Source organism: Carya illinoinensis, chromosome 15 (assembly GCF_018687715.1).
Source record: "Carya illinoinensis cultivar Pawnee chromosome 15, C.illinoinensisPawnee_v1, whole genome shotgun sequence".
NCBI classification, from domain to species: Eukaryota; Viridiplantae; Streptophyta; class Magnoliopsida; order Fagales; family Juglandaceae; genus Carya; species Carya illinoinensis.
The window spans coordinates 42,496,322-42,513,204 of NC_056766.1; the positions used below are offsets into that span (position 1 = coordinate 42,496,322).

Sequence of the window (16,883 nt, forward strand, 5' to 3'; positions counted from 1 at the left end):
TGATGAACAAAGGGTGTAAGCCGGCCACGTGCATTCCAAAATTATGGCAACCTTCCAAATTTACTTCCTAGTTTACTTCGCCAAAGCTTTTATATAAACTAAAGAATAGTTATATGTAAACACATATGATTCCTGATCATCAATTCCATTGTTTCATCTATATATTCTATCTATAAAACTATTTTTACTTTACAGTGGAGGAAAGAACCTCAAAACTTGCAAAAGAAATGAAAATTAAGAACATGAAAATGCAGGGCAACCATTTTTACCCCCCACCAATACATAGGATCTTCAATTGCAAATCGAATCATGACCTTAAACTCTTAAAGCCACCTGATCTTGCCATGAAATCTTCCTTTTCCCGGCTCGATTGGACCCATTTCCCATATTCCTACAAATTGATAACTTCGTATCATTGAGCTGCTCATCACTTCCACCCCTAAGTAAACTTTTCTTTGGCTCGTCCATTCCCGATGGCTCAGAATCTGACTGCAATTCCTCGTCTGTCTGCAAACAGGAAAATCAATAAAAAATATTAGCTCATAAAAAGAAAGCAAATGCAAGAACTTAAAGCTCATAGTTGAAATGGGTTATCAGACAATACCAAAATCTGGTTCAAGTCAAAAACTGGAGTAATGTGTCGCTTGGTAGCATCTTTTCCACTGTAGATCCTTTCCTTCTGTTTCATGTCAAATATTGGTGCAGAACCTGGCAAAGCAGCTTCCTTTCCACTGAAAGTTCTAGCCTTCTGGTTTAAGTCAAAGATTGGAGCAGGTTTCCGCAAGGTGGCTTCTGCTCCATTGTAAATCCTTTCCTTTCGGTTTAAAACAGGGGCTGGAACTGGGGGTCGTAATGCAGCTTCCATTTTACCGTTATTCTTTCCTTTTTGAGCACCAGTATGTCGGACATCAAACTTCTGTGGTAGCACAAAATCCTGCTTTGGCTGTGGGTTGGGAAGCTGGTTTGCAGTCAAGTATTTGTATCGTTTCCTCAAAAATCTGCAGTTAAAGATATACAAGATGGCCAAGTTACAAATTGCATCATAATAGATTTGTCCAAATCCATCAACAACTCGAAGATGTTATACCGGACTTCTGCTGAAAGGGTCAACTTTTTTTGTTTCATCATCTGCAATTTCTTCTTCATGGCCTCTGTTTCCTGAAATATACTTTAATATTATGCATACATCTTTGGGCAAATTGAATAAAATCAAAGCCATAAAGAGACTACATTACGGCTAGCCAATAACTCATAAACCAAACAAAGTAAATATAATCAGCAAGAGCGAAACGAAAATAAATGCATCGAAAAGATTTAATAAGGTCAAACTAAACGGAAATTTCCGATGAACTGGGAAGAAAATTAGGAGGTTAAGAGGAAAATTAAGCTTATAAACTTGATAAAATGACTCTGCGAACACACACAGAGACTAGCGAGAAGACAGAAAAAAAGATGATAAAGAGAACTAGTAAAGTTCAATAGACAAAAGTTTCTAGCCAGGGAAAGATACGATTAAACTCATGATTACTCGACACCGATAATATCTCCTCTATATGAATATATCCCCTACCAACCACCCCCCCCCCCCCCCCCCCCCCCCCCAAAACAAAAAAAAAAAACCCTTAATTGTATTAGCCACCGTTGATGGGTATTCATTATATTTGAAACAAAAAGTACCAAAGAAAACATCATATTTAAAATTTAATTTCCATTTCATCCTCTATCAGCTTTTTTCTCAGCAACCAACCACAGGGTAGGGTAAGAAAATTAATAAAATACAATAGAGAAGAAAACGGAGAAATTGAAATCGTTTTGGCTTCGTTTATTCAAGATCTTAGCTTTCCGGAAAACAAAAAGGAGAATATCAAATAAGACCCGAAATACTAATTTCTCTTCCATATAATCAGTTTTCTTAACAACCAAACACCACTGAGAACACAAATCAAGGAAACCAGAAAAATATGAACAAAACCCACCATAAAATCAAACAAAATATCAGATCCCATTAAACCCACAAAGGAAAGTTTAAATCCATGAATTCACACAAATGAAATTACCTTCTGTAGCTCTTCAAAGTCCTGCAAAAGACTCTGGTGCTTGAACCTGGTCCTTGAGTCCTCGTACACAGCATACGGAGAAGGCTTCATAACAACAGCCCCTTTCATTTTCTTCATCAGATCACACGAGCAGATCCCAATAGCCAAGAACCAACAAATACAGAAAGAGAGGAGAGGGGGAGAGAGAAACAGAGAGATGGGCAATAAAAAGAAAGAAAGAGATGGGTTAGAAATAATGAAAGAGTGGAGGCTATAGAGACGGAATGGAGAGAAAGAAAAAGGAAAGACAAATAAGAAAGAGAGATAGAGGGGAAGAGGTAAGAAGGTTCTTGCTTTCCCTGTTTTCTCTGTGAAATTCTGACCGAGACAAGAAGCCCAAAAAAGCCCACATAACTCGGTGAAAAATAATGTTCTTTTGAGAGACAGTGATGAAGATGGGAATTTTTTGGGGGGTTGCAGAAGGGTAATGTTGGCAACATGTTTTTATGAGAGAGAGTCTGTGAGATAGGTTCGGTTGGAGGACATTTGAAAACATCCATCTTCTCTTTCTCTCCTTTCTATTCTTTCTTTCTTTCTTTCTTTTTGGTTTTTCTTCCGCATAAGTTTTGGTCCAGATGGGCCATAAGAGAGAGTTGGGTGGTGTGGACTCTTCTTTGTTTTTTTGATAGGGAGGGAAGTGTTGCATCTGTGCTAGAGAGAGAGAGAGAGAGAGGGAGAGAGATGAGGAGGGTGGGTTGGCTGGGGTGCCGAAAAAAAGCAGTAGCAGCTAAATTGGATACATGGTGCTGTTATATGATCTGATGTGCTGTTGCAGTTTTGTTGTTGGTATTTCCTTAACTTTAGGCTTTGGGATGGGTTGGGTATGTGAAGGTTGTTGTGAATCTGTGATGGTGGTGTTTCTTCTGACCTGGGAAGGTGCCTTTCCTTCATTCTCACATTATTATACCAGGTCAATTGCGTGTGAATTTACTGTTATAACCATTTTGGTCTTTTGTTTTGTTGCTAAAGATGCTGATGCTGATGCTCAGAGATGCTGTTTTGTGCCTGCTGTGTCTCCTTCCTGTTTTCACACCCAATTAACTTTCCAGTCATTTGGCAGATTAAAGTTGGGAACAATACTCAAAACAGAGTTGTCCTTATCCAATTCCGTGAATGGTTTTGGCAGGGTATCTCAAAGACATTAATCTTCCTTCTAAGGGTATATTGGTAAGTTCATGTAACATCATCATCGTCATCCTATTCCCATTGAATATAGAATTCTCATCCAAACCTACCTTCTGGACTTCTTGTGACACCACCTTACCTTCCCCCCCTGCCTTCCTGCCTAGCCACTATTAAAGTTGTCCTTAATGCTTGGGGCCAACCAAGCTGATATTCTGCCACTTCATGAACCTTTGCTTATATTCCTCACAGAAGATTTGAGAGCCAATCAATCTACCAAAAATGGCCCCAGACTGGCCTTAGTGGTACGCACTGTTAAATTGCCGATTCCCACCATAGCAGGAGCTCTCATAAGTGCTGTATTGATACATAATAATAATGCCTTTGAGTAGTGGACACGACTGTGAGAGTAGAAATAAAAAAATGAAACTCAACATGAAAAAATACTACTTTTTGGCTGAACTCTCGGTAGAACCTCTACACAAAGCTGAGATAGAGAGAAACCATTAAATTCTTGCGCACAAATGTCTGAGTTAGCGGTTGGCTGTATTATCATTCTAGAGGAGAGGAAAGCTATAAATGCCTCTTAATATCAGTTGTCCTGCTGCTGAGATAAAAAGAAATATTTATATTGTTAACATTGACATGTGAGTGTAATATAGAAAAGAGGTGGACTTCGTTTTTATCCTTTTTAAGAAGGAATGCAGAGAAGATAACAACAAAAAAATTACTTTCAGATGAATGCTTGATCATACATCTATTTATAATATAAAGTAGTTGTTTGCTAGATCCTCCTAAGTACGTACTTACAGTATTTTATCATATAATAATTCTACTTAACTATCCAAAAGTTACTCTTCAGATGATCTTCTTGACGTGTCACTGTCATGTAATGCCATATGATTTATTAAAAAAAATAATTAAAAACACAAACACAAAAAAAGTAGAGAAATTAGGATTTTAATTTTTATCTTTTTTTTTAATACCTTTTAGTTTGAACATATGTAAATTTCAGATGGCCTAATGAGCACAATAGTAATACTCTCTCATCATATTAGAAGATGTCATAATACAAAACAAGAGTAAATCAAAAGTTGATTTAATCTCAAAGTTTTGAATATTGTTGTGGTGACTATTTCGATTAAGACACTGAAACGAAATATTTCGATATCGATACCATTTTAGGATTATCGATATATAGATAAATTAATTATATATGTATAAATTATATTTTAAAATAATACAAACGCAAGTCTTAAAAAGTTAAACATATATAAGAATTTTCATACGTGAGAATTTGAATAAAAATGACAAAAAAATCAAAATTTTTATATTAATTATAGAAATATCAAAACCAATCATATGGACCGAAATGCACCAAAATAGTTTGTACATTAAAAACTGGCCGGTATTAATTGAAACATATCTAAATGGCTAGTATTTCACCTGATTAAAACATTTACCTCCCTACATTAGTTATTGTTCCAGTACGATAAATTTCGGCCATAGAGTGCAATTGGATATTCAAAACATTGTTTAATCTTCAAAAGGTTCCCCCATCATAAGGAACAAAATTATCTTTGTAGAAGTTAATCAGTGCATACGTAATAACATAATCTACAGTATTAATTGATGTAGCAGTTTAAGCTGGTAGCTCAAACGTAACAAATACGTTCCTTCAAGAGGTCAAAGTCAAACCTGCCAAGTTTTATTCTGAACGAACTCTACGTGTTCATCTATAATTGGCCTGTTCTCTAGGCTATTAAACCATATGTGACAGTCAGTATCAACGTCCACTACAAAGCAAGAAGAAAAGGGCAAAAACCCAAAAAACCTTACATTATCCTCTTGAACAAAAACCCAAAAAAGCTCAAAACTTTCTCACAACGACAACGTTCATCTATGGCGTCGACGATTTCTCTGACCGGTCAGATGCCAAGCCTACGAGGAGTAAATGACAGGAGAAAGCCTTTCACTTCGTCGCACTCCCTCTGTAAATTCTCTCTTTCTCTGGCATCCTTATTGCCCGTTTGGCTGATGAGCGACTTGGGAAATTAGGGAACTATATTTCCAAATGTGAATATGCATATAGATACCAGTATTGGATTGGATTCGCGATTCTCTTCTGCAGTGTGGTCTATCTGGGGAAAATCATGTATTCCTCATCTGAGTTTGTTTTATGTAATTGTTTTTTATATCGCGCGCTTACGAGGTTGATTGCTGCATCGTATCAACTTGAGTCACTGAACTTGTGCATTTTTGCAGTTAATTACTTTTCTTTTTTATTTGATTTTGTATTAGAGTATTGGACAGAAATTCATTGTTTCTTGAAACGTTCTGCTGTCACACTAGTGATGTCTCTACAAAATTGCTTTTTTGACAATAGAAAATTAGAAAATACGATGACCCAAAAACCTTTAAAATGAGAAGACAGAATCTTTTAGCTGTGGAGGTATTTATTTATTTATTTATTTTTGGCGACGGTTTCACTACATATGGAACGCCAAGGAACAATACTGAACTGAATGCCAGAGAAGATGGCTAACTTAATCCTACATGCCTAACATTTACAGTGAATCACCCCCTCCTTTTAAAGAGAAGCCAACAAAGTGAGAACAGAAAAAAGATAAAAAGGAGATGGATTTGACAAATAGAAAACGTGTCTTGCTCATGTTATGGTCAATCGAAAATGTTGTTCATGTTATTGTTCATCTCTATGCTTGGAGGCTAGCTCGCAACGGCTTCAAGTTTCTAGTCTATATGATTTTAAGGATTTTTGCTCATTTTCTCTTCCTTGCTAATTGGGTGTATCCGTTTGTATACTCTGTATGTACTTGAATTGCACCCCTATGCAACTTCAGTAAAATATATGTACTCATGATAAAAACGTTACGTGAAAATATTGGTTCTGTCTTGAGTTTTTACTTCTTGTTTTTATTTTTATTTTCTATAGAATGTGGCTAGAATGCTATGCCAAATGGAATTTTGGTATTCATATTGTCTTTATTGATTCAATCTGTAATTTTGAGGCTTCCAGTTTGTTTTATACTTTTATAAGAACTTGCTTTTCAAACCATGTAATTGTATAATTGATGGTGGTAATAGAGTTGGTAACTTACCCTTGTCCTGCTCATTTACAGGTAACCTGACGTCAAATCCAAATTCAGTGGATCTGCAGATGTTATCTCAGGCTCGTCAAGGTAAATATGGGCATAAAGGTAGATCCTTCCGTGTCTATGGTCTATTTGGAGGGAAAAAGGACGAGAAGAGTGAAGATGCGCCTTCAAAGGTTAATGAACTTTGCTTTTAGGTCAAGAGTCTGTTGGCTGTAAAACATGACCACATTAAGTGAAATCATCATTGCAAAATTGCTGGCTTTCTTTTATGGCCTTGTGAAGTCGTTGAGAAACCTCAAACCAAATTACACGATTGTTCAGTGTAGTAAGAGGTTTTGCCAGTGCATGCCTGTGAAAAATTCAGAAAGGATATAACATTAGCATTTCCCAACCCTCATTTGAAGCTATGGTATGTAGGATGTCAGTCCTTAACAACTGGCATGTTGGGTGCTTGATGAGATGAAGCTTTATTTTCTGAAAGATTTTGGAGAAGCATAACATTATAAAGCTTTTATTTTAAATTTCATCACGATGTTACCATCTAACTTTTATGATGTTACCGTCCAACTTTTGCATGTGCGTATAAACATCCAGACATACATGTATGCATACAAAAGACGAGCTCTTTTTAAAATTTTAATCATGAGCTTATATAGCGGGCCTGAGTTATGATCTTCAGTTTTTTTTGTCCACGGCACTGATTTAAAGTTTCATACCCGAAAAAACTTATGGCAATAATATATGAGATCTGAAACCAAATGAAACAGACTTGTTTGAAGCATAGCTGGTTGGAACCTTATTCTTAGTTTGTGAGTTTTGTGATGGAGAGTTTAAAAATTGGATTTTTTAAGTCACAAGACCATGATGTGCCACAGTCTATTTCATTTTCTTTCTTTAAATATTGGAGCAAGGAGTTTCTTTCAAGCTTGAACTTCTTATACCATGCCATGCATCTTGGACTTTGACAAGAGATGGTTTCTATATCATGGTATTCATTCATAAAGCAATGACTCAGAGGAGTCTCAAGTTCTGTTGGTGATATTTCTTGGAGGGATAAAGTGTTTGATAATATAGTAATACTCAAGTCGAGTTGTATAAACTATTAGATGATGTAGTTTATAAGTGCCTTCGTTTACTTATAAAAAAAAAAGTGCCTCACTTATGAAAAAAAAAAAAAAAAAAATTGCCTTCGCAAAACAAGTTTCGAATGATAACTTGCACGCCATAATTTTTCCCTTGACAGTAAGAGGAATTGGCAAAAATAGGGTGGGAAAAGAAGTTGCTTGCAGCCTTATAATTAAATTTACAAGGACAATTAATTTTATTTGGTGTTGTATATTTTTGTTGTGTGATGATATGGAGCTGGACACACATCTGTGAACTGAGACTGATATTACTTTGGTAGTTGATTGTAGGCAGGAATTCTTGGAAACATGCAGAATCTTTTTGAGACTGTGAAGAAGGCACAAATGGTTGTCCAAGTTGAGGCAGTACGTGTGCAAAAGGAACTTGCTGCGTAGGGCTTATGTCTTACACCTACTGCATCTGAATTTCTACTGCTTCAGCATCTGAATATCACATTTTTTATTTTTTTATCATTTGTTTTGCAGGGCAGAGTTTGATGGTTATTGCGAAGGTGAGCTAATCAAGGTATCTCTCTCTCTCTCAGAGTGTGTTGTGCCGTGTGCATGCTAACACATGAGCACTTGCACATGAATGCTAATGGCTTCACGCCCATCTTATTTCAGTAAGGTCAATATATTGTTTTTCCAAAACCCTACTTGCCAAAAAAAGATCTTGCAAAACAGTACAAGATTGTTTGTGGTATATGGTTTTCAATGAGATTTGAGGACAAATTTCTCTCTTTCATGAGTAGAATCATTACAAAACAAAATCAGGACCATTGTGGAAGATAATAAGATCATGTAGACATTGTAGTTAGCTCCATTTGATATCCTTGTTATGATTCTGTACCTGATATTCCAATGTATTGAAACCAAAGTGTTGTGATTCAAAATTTCTCGTCTACCCTATGGAAGTCTTTGCTTGTCATGGATGTTTGGTTGCCCCTATGTGCTTGCTGCGGTATTTCAATAAAGGACTGCTCTTTCCATCTGAATGATTTTATGAAAATGCCTCAAATTGTTTGATTACCTTGTATATTTTTTTTTGATACATTGGAGGATTTAGGGGAGGGGGATCGAACCCATGACCTCACTTTTTTGATTACCTTGTATATTACCAGCCTTGATTTATTTCTTCAATGAACATCACAATAGTTCTTAGCTTATGTTTATAGGTAACACTCACTGGAAACCAGCAACCTGTTCGCACAGAGATCACCGAGGCTGCAATGGAATTAGGGTCAGAGGCAAGTTATTCAAATCACATTCATCTGATTTAATTTTTCTGTTGATTTTTTTAGGAATGGAAAATTACAAATAGATAAACACAAAATTGGCTCCAGCTTGGGGTTGAACTTGTGACTTCTGTAATTACAAAAAAACTTATAATTATTAACTTACCATTCTTCATTTGTCCCATTTGCTGGTTTGGGCTTGGCTCCTGAACACTAGGTGCTAATAAAAATAAAATTTTGTTTGAAGAAAGTTTTTGTTGGAATCTAGTTGTGTTTTCATTATCCTGTCCTTGTACCATGGGGGGAGGTTGATTGCAGTCATCGATTTCATTGTTCAACTCTTACAAATTTAGCATTTTGAGATTACTGGTGAAAACTTGGGGGTGCATGATGGAAACGTGGTACTTTTTTATTTTCTCCAAACCCGTCCTCCCTCCCTGTGGCTATTCTTGAGAAAGTTGAATTGTTGTCTATGCCCATATATATATCCTTTTTCCTTTAGAAAAACACTCAAGCTTATTTTACTTATCAAAAATTAAATTTGACGAAGATATTGACCCAAAAGTCATGGAGAATATTGTGAAACATGGAAGAAAGAGTTTTTTCCTTTTTATTTTTTTGGGGAGGGGTTTAGCGTTGCAGTAACTAAGAAATAACAGGCTAACCTGTTATTCAGTAATCCATCCATTATAAGTGGGCATTTTGGAAAGATAATTAGAAATGAGGGAAACGATTTAAGTAAATAGTTTTTAAGTCCAACTGGGCATAATCTTTGAAAATGGAGGAAATAGTTTTTAAGTAACCAATTGGTTTGGATTCAGTGATACTTATTACGGCACAGATGATTAATGTGAGGTAGGTATTACCATTTAATGCTTATATACTTCTTGTTTTATGTGCAGAAACTTTCGCTTTTAGTTACCGAGGCATACAAGGATGCCCACCAGAAAAGTGTGCAGGTGAGAATTTCCTATACAGAATCGAGAACCCTCTTCCATCTTAGCCATAGAATTAAAGTCTTAGCCGTTTTGATTTTCTCAGGCCATGAAGGAGAGGATGAGTGATCTTGCTCAGAGCTTGGGAATGCCTCCGGGTGCTGGCGAGGGATTAAAGTGATATTAGTTTCTTATCATACTGGTATTTGAGATGAACTTCAATTTTGGTACACGAACAGAACAGGAATCCTTGTATTAGGACATTCGCACTAACATTGTTCGTTTCAAATTGAAGAGTAGAGAGATATTTTGAAACCTGTGGTGCACCTAATTTTGCAGTAGATGAATTCCTACAAAATGTAAAGGATTCAGCTTTTCTTAATGTGGTTTACCAATTACCATAGATTTACTCTTGAAGTTATCATCCTTGTTTCCAGGAGCTAGCAATGAGATTTTTATGGCATGTAAAACTTTAATTTCTTATTTTGCTTTCAAGTAAGCCTCTGGGCATTAAGGATTGAAATTGGTTGCGAAATTGGCTTCATGGCAGTAGAAAATCATGGTTTAAAAACTGAAGGATCATGATTTTCTAGACCTTTTACGATCATTTCATTGTAGAATTCTTAATATCAATCTCATCTCTTGCTTGCATTAGAGAACTTATTAATGGTTTTGACAATATCAATCCAATTCCTGAACTTAAACAACAACCTGCATCCGTCTACACTCTTGAAATCATCAATACTGATTTGAATGAATGTTTTCTATCCTAGCCACTTTACCACCATTGTGTGGAATATCAAGCAATTTTAAACAATTACATTAATTAGCAGCTTTTCTCAAAGATAACCCAACTATCATTCGTTGTACTTTCCCCAGCAAAGATGTCAAGACGACTTCGGTAGTTCTTTCCCTGCCAAAAATGATCTGAAAAGAATGAATGCTCTCTTGGGTTGAAACAATGGAACTTCATGGCCAGCCCCTCTTACTGTAGCAAAGGTTAGCCCCCTGTAGACCTCTGTCCATCCTGCTACCTATAAAAGATTCATAATTGTCAAGTTATTTTTTCAAATATTTCTTCATGGATATCAATCTCTCTGTTTGAGGAACTTGGCCATTAATTTTGTTATGAAGTTGTTTTTGTTTACCTGACCACCTGAGTACCAAGGGTACCACCTTGATTTGATAGTTAGATTGAGATGGCTAAGAGAGAACCTAGTGGCAGTGACAGGAACCACTGAATCTGTGTCTCCACTGCATAAAAAATAGAAGCAACTTGCTCACATTTCAGATCAAGTTGGTAAAAACAAACATAAATTCTACCTAAAAAACTCTGGCCACAACTTTAAACAAACACCATATCCATATGGATATGAACCCGCGCTTGACTGAAATAACAGGAGTGAACCGACACACAAAAGGTTAAAAACTACAGTGAAAGCAGCACTGACTGTTAACTGCAGAACTACCTTTACCATCACTGCATTGGTAGATCTCATAGGTCAAAAAGAAAATGGAGTCGAGCGTTGATTGATAACTCTAGTCGACAACATTAAAGTCTTATCTATTACAGTCAAACACTCAACCCTTCAACTCAATTTGCTACAGGAGGTGGGTGTTGTTGTCATTATGTGATTAGACATTGTCAAAGGTAAATAGAGATCGTCGGTGTTTTTTATGTTAATCACAGTGGTATTTGTTCTCACGACTTTCGATTTATCAAATCCTCCGAACAAATTATAACCATGATCATTGATCAACATCTTCCAAAGTGAGACATTCAGATCAAAGAGATGACTAATGACCCTCAGCATTGCGTAAATAATTACAGTGTAAGCCTTTTGGACGAAAAAAAAAAACAACCACGCTCTGCTAAAGCGGGTGAAGTTATACGTACGAAAGGTGCAGAAATCCCATTTCAAGTGCACAAAACGTGAGAAAATTCCTTTTTGAGCTTCTACCCTTTAGACTAACTCACATGAGAGCATCGAATTCATCAAATTCATATTCAAAATTGGATAAAAAGTATAAATTTTTCATAAATTTAAAACCTTCGTATTTATAATAAGTGAGAACAACATAATAATTTGTTTACGAAGATATCTTACCTGAAAACCCAGATTCTTAGACCAGCTGCAATCAGTTCCTTGTATGTGGGTAACACAGAAGTTTCCGAGTCCTTCCAGTTTTTTATGAGAACATCACTGGACAAAACAAATTTATACTAAATCCATAGTTTTCTCTTGATTTCTGTAAGAAGTTGCAAAAAAATAGAAGAGGAGTGCATTGAAAACCTGCAAGCAGTCCATTTGTAAGGTATTCCTGTAATATTTGCATGCATTGCCTTCTGCACTTCTGGTCGGTTATAATATTTCTCAGCATAATTTTCAGTACATGGATCGTACCCAGAAACCCGTCGACGTAAAAGGGTATTTCTGAGCCTTAGATGCTTCGTGGTATTCTTAGGCAAAGCTATGCAAGATGGTGTATATATACTATATTGATCAATGTCTCCAAACTCATAATTCATGGCATAATATACTGCATCATCACATTGCTGAGACGCTTTTTCCTCCTTGAAATGGCAATACCTGAGAATCGATTTGTAGCTTGTGTCTGATATCATTGCATGGCTCCACCAAAACGTCACTGTTCCAATGCTGTCATAATAGTTATCTGTTACTGCATTTCCCACCTGCACATATAATTTCATTTAAACTTGGAATCCATTAAGGTTAGATTATTATATAATTTGTGTGAATTGTTTTATATACTTACCATGAAACCTTTAAGGTTGATGATGGGATGCGAGTTTGCTTTATTATAGTCAAAGATCTTCTTTGCCAACTGGGGAACATAATGCCCTATGAAAAGAGTACAGAACATTAGCTTCTAACAACTAATTAGACTTTATAAGAATGCACTCTTATATAAATATACCAGCATAGCTCTCCCCAGCAATGTAGAATTCTCTATATTTGTATTGTGGAAATCTTGACATCCATCTAATTACAAAGACTAGAGCATCCTGAGCTGTGTGACAGACATTGGGGCAACTGATCTTTGCATTCAATAAAGAAATAATTTCATGGTAATAAACAGCATCAATAATAATAATAATCATCATTTCTGGTACCTGTCCTTTTGTCTCCGGAATCTCTAAGGTCGGAGCTTGTATTTGAGTAAGAGAAACCAACACCAGCAGGCGATTCAAGAAACAATAGATTTGCTTCTGCGAGTATAAAAGGTAAACAAACTAATTGTTGTTAGAAAACAAATATATGAAGTGCTATATATGTATGAGGTAGCCATCGTCATTGTAGATAATAGTTCTAATTACCTGTATTCCATGAATACTTGTTGAGATAAAGAGATGAACCGGTTCTGTTAATCCTAAACGGCCCAATTTCCTCCGATGCTCCATATGCTACTGATGAACAACCTGGCCCTGCAGGTTTACACACAGTACATTCTCTGGTCAATCTTTTGAGAATTGAAACAAAGCTACCTGAAAGTTACATTAGTCCCATATTGACAAGTAATCACAAGTGTGGGCCCTAAACCTTTAAATTGTATATATCTGAAGTCTCTTAATTTCTAAGTTTTTATCTTTTCCAATCCTTCTTTCGGCAGTGACTAGAAGATCGAATATGTTTAAAGGATAAGCAAATAGTAGATCGAGGGGTTATTTTATCAAAAAAATTGAGATTGAATGATTTCATACGACACCAACCAAGCATTAATGCTGCCTTTTCTTTTTGGTGCAGATGGTGTTACGAGCTAGAATTATATAAGTTCAAGGTGCTGTGCTCTAAGTTATACAATGATTAATATCCCATCTTTTTCTAAAAAACATTTGCTAGGTGTACGTAAATAGATAACCAACACAACACCAGAAGCTAAACACCAGCAGAAAAAAACAAAAGCATGCATGCAGGTCAATAGCCAAGTTCACGGAAAGATTAGGTATGAATTTGACTGCATATATATATATAGTATCTGTAAAATAATCAACATTAGATAAACCTACCCATTTAATTAAATATGGCTATTGTGTATACTATGTGATATCTGCTCCCATTCTTTATGCACAGTTAATTATAAGTGATCCAGATATATAGTACCCTTTTGCTCTTTCTCTATTCTCGATCTTATGCTTTCGAAACTCATGTGTAACTTTTTGTTCTCTGTTTCTTAGGGTCCCAAAAAAAGAGAAAAGATGCTTAATAACCCCACATCATCATCATCACCGTTCGTGACTTCTGAATGCGCGTGCTTCAAAGATGGAAGTACATGGTGTGTGAATATGCATGAGACAGAGAGAGAGAGAGGCATGCATCTTTTGCTGGGACAATATGGAAAAGGAAAAATCAGAGCACTTTTTAAGTGAAAAAAGTTGGTTCACTTTGTAGTGGAGTTTGGTGTTTTCTTTCCCCACAACCACAAACTATATTCACAGACAAACAAAAGAAAATGAGGGAAAAATAACTGAGGTAAAGGAGCTGCTAGAAAGAGAGAATAAAAGTCTGGTTTTGAAGGAATAAACCCTATATACAGACACAGGGAGATCACGAGGACCCATGTGGGTGCATTTTTCTTTCTGCTCGTACATTGGTACCCTACCCAGCCAGTTGTTCTCACATACATATATGCCCACTTGATAGTGATGCATTGCTGGTGCATATTAGCCTTGTTTAGAGGTTGTTTGCTAATGTGCTCTGGTGGTAGATGGGTGTATTAATATTAGGGCTCCTAGTGAAGACCGCTTAGACTGGTATGTGAATAAGTTGTGGAATGACGGCAGAACACGTGGGGTTGTGACACGTGCAAGATAAGGGGACCTGGGTACATGGGTTAAGATCAACTCTTAATGGTGCATTTAATTATTGGGGGCCGGAAATAGTTACTTTGGTCAATCATTTTGGCATCAAAACGTAAACCAATATAAAATTTACTTTTACTTTTCATGAGTTGATGCTAAAATTATTGATACTCGTTGGAAGAGTTCATTGGTTTACTCAACTAATTTCCTGGGGAACTAATTACTTAACTAATTTCATTGATTCCCATAATAAATGCTACTGTCCTTGCATTCCCTACGATTTTTCCACATTGCATTTATTTTGTAAAAGAGTACTCATAACTGCCTTTAATGAAGGGTTTCCGCAAGCTTCGAATGGAGGGTGTACTGGAGTTCTACCAAATTCCCCAGAAGGCTAAAAAGTGAAAACAAAGACTTAGGACGTTCGTCTGTAATTTTTAGTTTTGACAAGTACTACCTAGGGATATTGTTTTCATTCCTAAGCGAGTGGTAATTCAACCAATTAAGTTCAAGATCAAGGTCAATTACTTGGAGAAGAAGGATTACAAGGTGGAAAAACAATCGGAGATATATAGAAGCTAAAGTTTTACCTCCATTGAGCCAAAGAACAAGGGGTTTCTTCTCAGGACAAGCTGTGGCTTCTGTCAACCAGTAGAAGAGAGCTCGGCCGTGTTGCTCGTTGACGGTAACGTATCCAGAAAATTGAGAAAATGTCACCTGTGGTTGTCCAGGCAGCTCTGAAATTCGATCTAGTTCTTGTTGTTTTGGGACAGCAGCAATGGCCGTGGTTGAGGAGAAGAAGAATAAGGACATGAAAAGAAAGGCTACACTTGGGAATGTGATTGGACCCTCCATAATGTGTGTAGCACTCTCTCTATCTCTCTCTCTTCTTCAAGTGAGATAAGAGAGACAGAGAGTTTCAATATATATCTAACTAGTTCATAGAACTGGCCGGGTGAAGATATTGATGCCTCAATTATAGGTTAGTAGGGTTGGCCTTCCATTCTTATGTTGCTGCATTACTACACAACTGCAAGTTGGGCTGCTCGGTGGACCTTCTCTCTCTCTCGGGATTGTGTGTGTGTGTGTGAGAGAGAGAGAGAGAGAGAGAGAGACTAGCTGGTCCTACAAGCTAGGCATGCAATTGATACCTGGATCAGAGCTTACTTAATAACACAGAAGCAACATCATAAATGCATCACAAGAGATCTCATTTCAGGGTTACAAATACAATGTACAAAGCCATGAGCTTTGACTCATTAAGAGGCGCCTTCTTAATGAGAGAGCTAGGTTCTTTTGTGTCAAAACTTGAATTTTCCCAGATTATTTCTCGAAACAGGGGAAATAAGAACAAAAAAAAACGTATGCCAGTTTGAGCATGACAGTAACTCATTTGAGAGGTTGTGTCAAACTTACCTATCTAGTTGAGTTTGGCTTGGGATTTGGTCAACCAAACTTATTTTCTCTCTCTCTCTCTCTCTCTCTCTCTCTCTCGCGCGTTCCTAAGCATAAAGAGAGAGATCAGAGAAAGGCTAGCTACAATAGGTGAATTTGATGTGGGGTTGCAGCTCTTGGACCTCTTCTCGGGCACTTAACTGTCTTTCCAGCTTTGGATAAAGGAATGAGACACGCGACCTTGGAGGCCCTCATGACCAAAGAGTTCCTATTAATATAGACATGAGTCCCTATCACTCACTTCTCGTGGGGGGTAAAATGCAGCAAGATTCATGAAATATATATATATATATATATATATATCTGGCACAGGCCAAAATCCATAGGGTTTTTTTAAAAGGTTGTTCGATCGGATTTCAACGACCAAGCCAAAGGAGTACTGCTTCAAACTGCTTGACATGGGTTGATCTCCCATGTGGTGGGTTGTTCAAAGAAAAACTTGTCTAAATTAGTGGATAGGGATCTGGTCCAGTAATACTATGGAGTTAAAGGGTTGGTCATCCTTCTACACAGATTGACCAGATTCTTAATGCATGCATGGACTTGCAAACAAAGTGGTTCACCAAATTTTACACTTTTTGACTTTTATTTCACATCAAACAACAACAACATTTTTCTTAATTTCAGTGCAATTATTTCATGATTAATAGTAATAATACTACTGCTTGCATTTCTATCCCTGAAAAAGAAAATCAGAAGAATGATGTGTATGCAAATGTATACACTTCAAAACCTGAGTACAGGGCAGGAACGCCCATATGCATATATGCATGCATGCAGTTTTAGTTTGTCAATGAACTCGAAGAGAATCATGCTTGGCCATAATTTGTTCAGGGGAGAAAAAAAATAAAATAAAAGCAAATATAGGGTTGGAACTGAAGAAGATCGATCTTATTAAGTGCAAAGGAGTTTGCCTAAGAGAAAAAGAGAAGAAAAAAATGATATGTATATGCATTGTTAAAAGGAAAATGATCATAG

The 16,883-nt window shown here is 36.6% G+C and overlaps 3 protein-coding genes across 5 annotated transcripts; 1 reads left to right on the forward strand and 2 right to left on the reverse strand.

The window, feature by feature from the left end:
- Positions 1-129: 129 nt before the first annotated feature.
- On the reverse strand, positions 130-2,972 carry LOC122295700. The gene is made up of 4 exons (XM_043104787.1): positions 2,058-2,972; positions 1,088-1,158; positions 605-998; positions 130-507 (listed from the first exon to the last, which is right to left on the reverse strand). Exons 1-4 carry the CDS (start codon positions 2,172-2,174, stop codon positions 316-318), a joined length of 774 nt encoding a protein of 257 aa, XP_042960721.1. The 5' UTR covers positions 2,175-2,972; the 3' UTR covers positions 130-315.
- A 2,067-nt stretch (positions 2,973-5,039) lies between these two features.
- Positions 5,040-10,031, forward strand: LOC122296486 (nucleoid-associated protein At4g30620, chloroplastic-like). Of its 3 annotated transcripts, none has more exons than XM_043106245.1 (7): positions 5,040-5,211; positions 6,359-6,507; positions 7,750-7,850; positions 7,945-7,984; positions 8,621-8,705; positions 9,596-9,652; positions 9,735-10,031. In XM_043106245.1, the coding sequence occupies exons 1-7, from the start codon at positions 5,121-5,123 to the stop codon at positions 9,755-9,757; spliced, it is 546 nt and encodes a 181-aa protein (XP_042962179.1). In that variant the 5' UTR covers positions 5,040-5,120; the 3' UTR covers positions 9,758-10,031. The 3 variants fall into 3 exon arrangements, with proteins under 3 accessions (XP_042962179.1, XP_042962177.1, XP_042962178.1); XM_043106243.1 differs by having other exon boundaries at positions 5,042-5,211; positions 8,634-8,705; XM_043106244.1 differs by lacking the exon at positions 5,040-5,211 and adding an exon at positions 5,232-5,373 and having other exon boundaries at positions 8,634-8,705.
- A 209-nt stretch (positions 10,032-10,240) lies between these two features.
- LOC122296485 (serine carboxypeptidase 24-like) lies at positions 10,241-16,071 on the reverse strand. The gene is made up of 9 exons (XM_043106242.1): positions 15,041-16,071; positions 12,969-13,076; positions 12,765-12,860; positions 12,569-12,661; positions 12,407-12,492; positions 11,923-12,323; positions 11,737-11,832; positions 10,777-10,882; positions 10,241-10,662 (listed from the first exon to the last, which is right to left on the reverse strand). Exons 1-9 carry the CDS (start codon positions 15,303-15,305, stop codon positions 10,516-10,518), a joined length of 1,398 nt encoding a protein of 465 aa, XP_042962176.1. The 5' UTR covers positions 15,306-16,071; the 3' UTR covers positions 10,241-10,515.
- Between the last annotated feature and the right edge of the window lie 812 nt (positions 16,072-16,883).

What these genes read in the sequence shown, in the direction of transcription:
- LOC122295700 (XM_043104787.1), bottom strand. Translation starts at nt 2,174, where the DNA reads ATGAAGAAAATGAAAGGGGCTGTTGTTATGAAGCCTTCTCCGTATGCT. An exon ending in ACCCTTTCAGCAGAAGTCCG is followed by an intron (nt 999 to 1,087) that starts GTATAACATCTT and finishes CTTTAACTGCAG; the next exon opens with ATTTTTGAGGAAACGATACA. An exon ending in TTGACTTGAACCAGATTTTG is followed by an intron (nt 508 to 604) that starts GTATTGTCTGAT and finishes TCCTGTTTGCAG; the next exon opens with ACAGACGAGGAATTGCAGTC.
- LOC122296486 (XM_043106243.1), top strand. Translation starts at nt 5,121, where the DNA reads ATGGCGTCGACGATTTCTCTGACCGGTCAGATGCCAAGCCTACGAGGA. An exon ending in GTGCAAAAGGAACTTGCTGC is followed by an intron (nt 7,851 to 7,944) that starts GTAGGGCTTATG and finishes TTTGTTTTGCAG; the next exon opens with GGCAGAGTTTGATGGTTATT. An exon ending in CCCACCAGAAAAGTGTGCAG is followed by an intron (nt 9,653 to 9,734) that starts GTGAGAATTTCC and finishes TGATTTTCTCAG; the next exon opens with GCCATGAAGGAGAGGATGAG.
- LOC122296485 (XM_043106242.1), bottom strand. Translation starts at nt 15,305, where the DNA reads ATGGAGGGTCCAATCACATTCCCAAGTGTAGCCTTTCTTTTCATGTCC. An exon ending in CAAGTATTCATGGAATACAG is followed by an intron (nt 12,861 to 12,968) that starts GTAATTAGAACT and finishes TTATACTCGCAG; the next exon opens with AAGCAAATCTATTGTTTCTT. An exon ending in CTTGGTACTCAGGTGGTCAG is followed by an intron (nt 10,663 to 10,776) that starts GTAAACAAAAAC and finishes AATCTTTTATAG; the next exon opens with GTAGCAGGATGGACAGAGGT.